The sequence below is a fragment of the Oncorhynchus nerka genome, linkage group LG26, assembly GCF_034236695.1.
Source record: "Oncorhynchus nerka isolate Pitt River linkage group LG26, Oner_Uvic_2.0, whole genome shotgun sequence".
In the NCBI taxonomy this organism is placed as follows: Eukaryota; Metazoa; Chordata; class Actinopteri; order Salmoniformes; family Salmonidae; genus Oncorhynchus; species Oncorhynchus nerka.
Window position 1 is genome coordinate 28,572,639 of NC_088421.1, and position 3,354 is coordinate 28,575,992.

Sequence of the window (3,354 nt, forward strand, 5' to 3'; positions counted from 1 at the left end):
TCCACCAAACCTTAATTTCTTACATCTCCACCCAGAACGAATTGCAGGTGCTATTCTCATTCAATTCAAGGTCAGAATAAGGAGAGAGAGAGAGAGAGAGAGAGAATAGCGATGACACAGCGTGCTTCCGACTCATCACACCCATTGCTGTTTCCTCCCCACACGCTCCATGGGGCAATATTCTTACTACCCTTGTATCTTTAGTCACGCGGACACCACACCCGCCCAACCACTGGGTACAGATGTCAGCTTAACGTTCATTTTTTATTTACGTTTGGTTTAGTTGTCAAATAACGTGAATTCAACAAAAATGTGACCATGTCATCAGGAAAACGTTGTGTATTAAAAAAATCCAATCAGTCTTCCACGTTAAAACAGATTTTTGGGGGTTGAAATGAAGTGGAAACAAGTTGATTCAACCAGTGTGTGCCCAATGAGCACCCATGTCATGATGAAGCTTCCACAAGGCTACAACAAGTTAAAAGGAAACAAGAAAAGGTTGAAGTTCATTATAAAACGTTTTAATAAATCAAACTGAGGTAGTGTCATTGGAATGGTTTGTTTCACAGTTTTGGTTATCAGTGTCGATACAATTCATTTAGGTTCTTATGGAAGAAAAGTTCCACAAAAGTTCCAATTAACGTACAATTTCAAATTAACAAAATATACATGTGAATGTATCATACGGGTAGAACATTCAGAACATTTAATGGATCAATTTATGTAATAGGTCAAATGTTTGGATTACTCGGACCCACCGCAGTGATTAATAGCAAATAGTTTGGATTACTCGGACCCACCGCAGTGATTAATAGCAAATAGTTTGGATTACTCGGACCCACCGCAGTGATTAATAGCAAATAGTTTGGATTACTCGGACCCACCGCAGTGATTAATAGCAAATAGTTTGGATTACTCGGACCCACCACAGTGATTAATAGCAAATAGTTTGGATTACTCGGACCCACAGCAGTGATTAATAGCAAATAGTTTGGATTACTCGGACCCACAGCAGTGATTAATAGCAAATGGTTGGTCTAGTATTTTCAGCATCATGGCGCACGTGTAGGCTATAAAAGTCCTTGTAACCAGCACTATTCAGTCGGTTTAGGCTTGTGCTGTGTATAGTATTCAGTCCTTTTCGACCAGGCCCAGCCCTAGAAAGTATTAGACCAAACAATGTTCTTCCATCTCCCTCTTTTGGCGCACAGCCAGCAGGGAAAGTCACAGCGGGAGAGCATGAACTCTTTTACCGTAACGATCAGTCACCTCTTTCACAAAACAAGCTCCAATTTTCGGAGAAATCTCCACTGAGTTCCAGGGACAGCCCCGTTTCCAACATTAGAGACCACAGCGTTCTATAGTGTCTGAACGCATATGCGGCCTCCTGTCTCTCTACCCGGCTCATACCCGGATAGTTTTGCCCATGACGCATTCCTCCTGCTCGGTCACGAAATTGTATTTATGAACCCAAATCAAAGCAAACTCTTCATTGTCCCTTCAAAACGCTGCAATGGCTCTTAACATGGGCACCGGTGTATCCAAGGAGTCCCCAACGACACGGTAGCAGTTCACAGAGCTCGGTATGACGGTTTTTCTCCCTTGCTCCATTTTCGCTTTCTTGCAGGGGAGGAAGTCGGGCTCCGCGGCCGCCTTGCCCCGTCTCTTCCTGGCGTTACGGTCAGGTCTCGACGGGCCCCGGTTCTCCTTGTTTTCTCTACCTGCTGTTACACTGCAGTGCAGCGGGTGTGAGTTCGTTTCGTCCTCGGAGGATACTGCAATCTCCTGGGGCTGGGGGGTCGCGGGTAGTCCAGACAGAGACGAGGAAACCTCCCTCTCCAAACGATCTCCAGTTGTTTCCGCCATCGGCGACTCTTGCTGGATCGGCTCTGCTGCTTTCGTGGTTTCACAACTGGCCTGCGATGCGTGGTAGATATCCCGGGCGGACTGCATTACGAGCGTGAGCAGCAAGCTCCGGTGGAGACGGTGTCCCCCGCGCTGGGCGCGCGAGCTGTATAGTTTGCCTAGAGCGTGGACCATAATCCTCTTGGCCTCAGCGCTGACCTCCATGTTGTTGCTTATTATTGATCTTAAGACGTTTAGAGACTCTTTAATTTGATTGCCTCAACGTTGGACCTTCCTTTACCGCTAGGGCCTAGATTCTCCAAACTTCACACACACACACAGACATGAACGTGCCTGTACAGCCGCTTTATTGTATCTTCGCTGACGTCAGTGGCTCGCTGTCATCTGAGAGGTGTAAATTCTTCCATGAGCTCCTCCTATGCCAAAAGCCACACAAGAGCTGCGGATAACATGTAGTAGCCTCCTACACTACTATTTATGATCAGACACATATGTAGGTTGTGTTGAGGCTGTGTTTATTTGTATGAGGCTGTGTTTATTTGTACCACATTTGTTTGCATAATTGTGTAATTTGAACAACCGAATATGAATGCAAATCTGACTACTGTCAACAGGTCATAATGCACTGTACACTAGGCTAATGAAAAAACAGAAACTGAGAAACCAAGGAAATTCATAAAATATCAGTGCCATTTAGTTGTTGCATTGTCTTACCATCACTAGGCTAATTGTGTGTGTGTGGCATCTATTATTAAGTGGAAGGGCATTGCATTTAGTTTTCTTGTGTAAGTGGACTGCTGCTTTCTTGAACATGTCTCTCTTGCAAAATAGATTAGCCTATAGGCTAATTAAAGGTTACATTTTTTTAAATGCATTTGAGACTGTTCCAATTTTTTAAATGAATCCTTTGAACAAAAATGATATGGCTAAAAGAATAACAGCCATGCCTCAATGGCCTTATATTTAGCTACTGGTATCAGGTCAAGACCACCAATCAAAGACTATAAAATACATTATATAATGATTTTCTTCTTGGAAAAGCTATGTTGATAAATTACACTTGAATCTTCATGTTTTTCTTGCTTCACATTACTATAACATTACTCCCACGGAGGCTGTTTTTCAGAGGGGTTATCAACAGATGCCCAAAAAAGTACATCCGACGGGTAACCGAGGCGCGCGCACTGCCGTGGAAAACCCATGACGCCTAGGAGACCCTCGCTTCCATTGGCCATATAAAGTGCGAACCATTAGGGATTGCGTCAGACCACATCTCCTTATTTGGTGTTGTCAAGACTGTGCGTTCTGCTTCCCTGAGCCCAAATATGGGCATCGGGAGCGCGCTTAATCCAGTGGTGGCGCGTTTTGGGGTCAATTTAACTCATCTATTTTGGGATGCACATCTGGCAGCAAGAATGCCGCTGGAAATCTGATATTGATGAAAGGAACAAGCAAGCCATGCTGCTCAGTGCTAATCAAACTATCAGT

The 3,354-nt window shown here is 44.3% G+C and overlaps 1 protein-coding gene across 1 annotated transcript; it reads right to left on the bottom strand.

The window, feature by feature from the left end:
* Positions 1–499: 499 nt before the first annotated feature.
* Positions 500–2,317, bottom strand: LOC115104385 (immediate early response gene 2 protein-like). The gene has a single exon (XM_029625814.2). The coding sequence runs from the start codon at positions 2,068–2,070 to the stop codon at positions 1,501–1,503; it is 570 nt and encodes a 189-aa protein (XP_029481674.1). The 5' UTR covers positions 2,071–2,317; the 3' UTR covers positions 500–1,500.
* Positions 2,318–3,354: the final 1,037 nt, after the last annotated feature.

Bases quoted from the DNA above. Each gene is read 5' to 3' on its own strand.
- LOC115104385 (XM_029625814.2), bottom strand. From the start codon at position 2,070: ATGGAGGTCAGCGCTGAGGCCAAGAGGATTATGGTCCACGCTCTAGGC.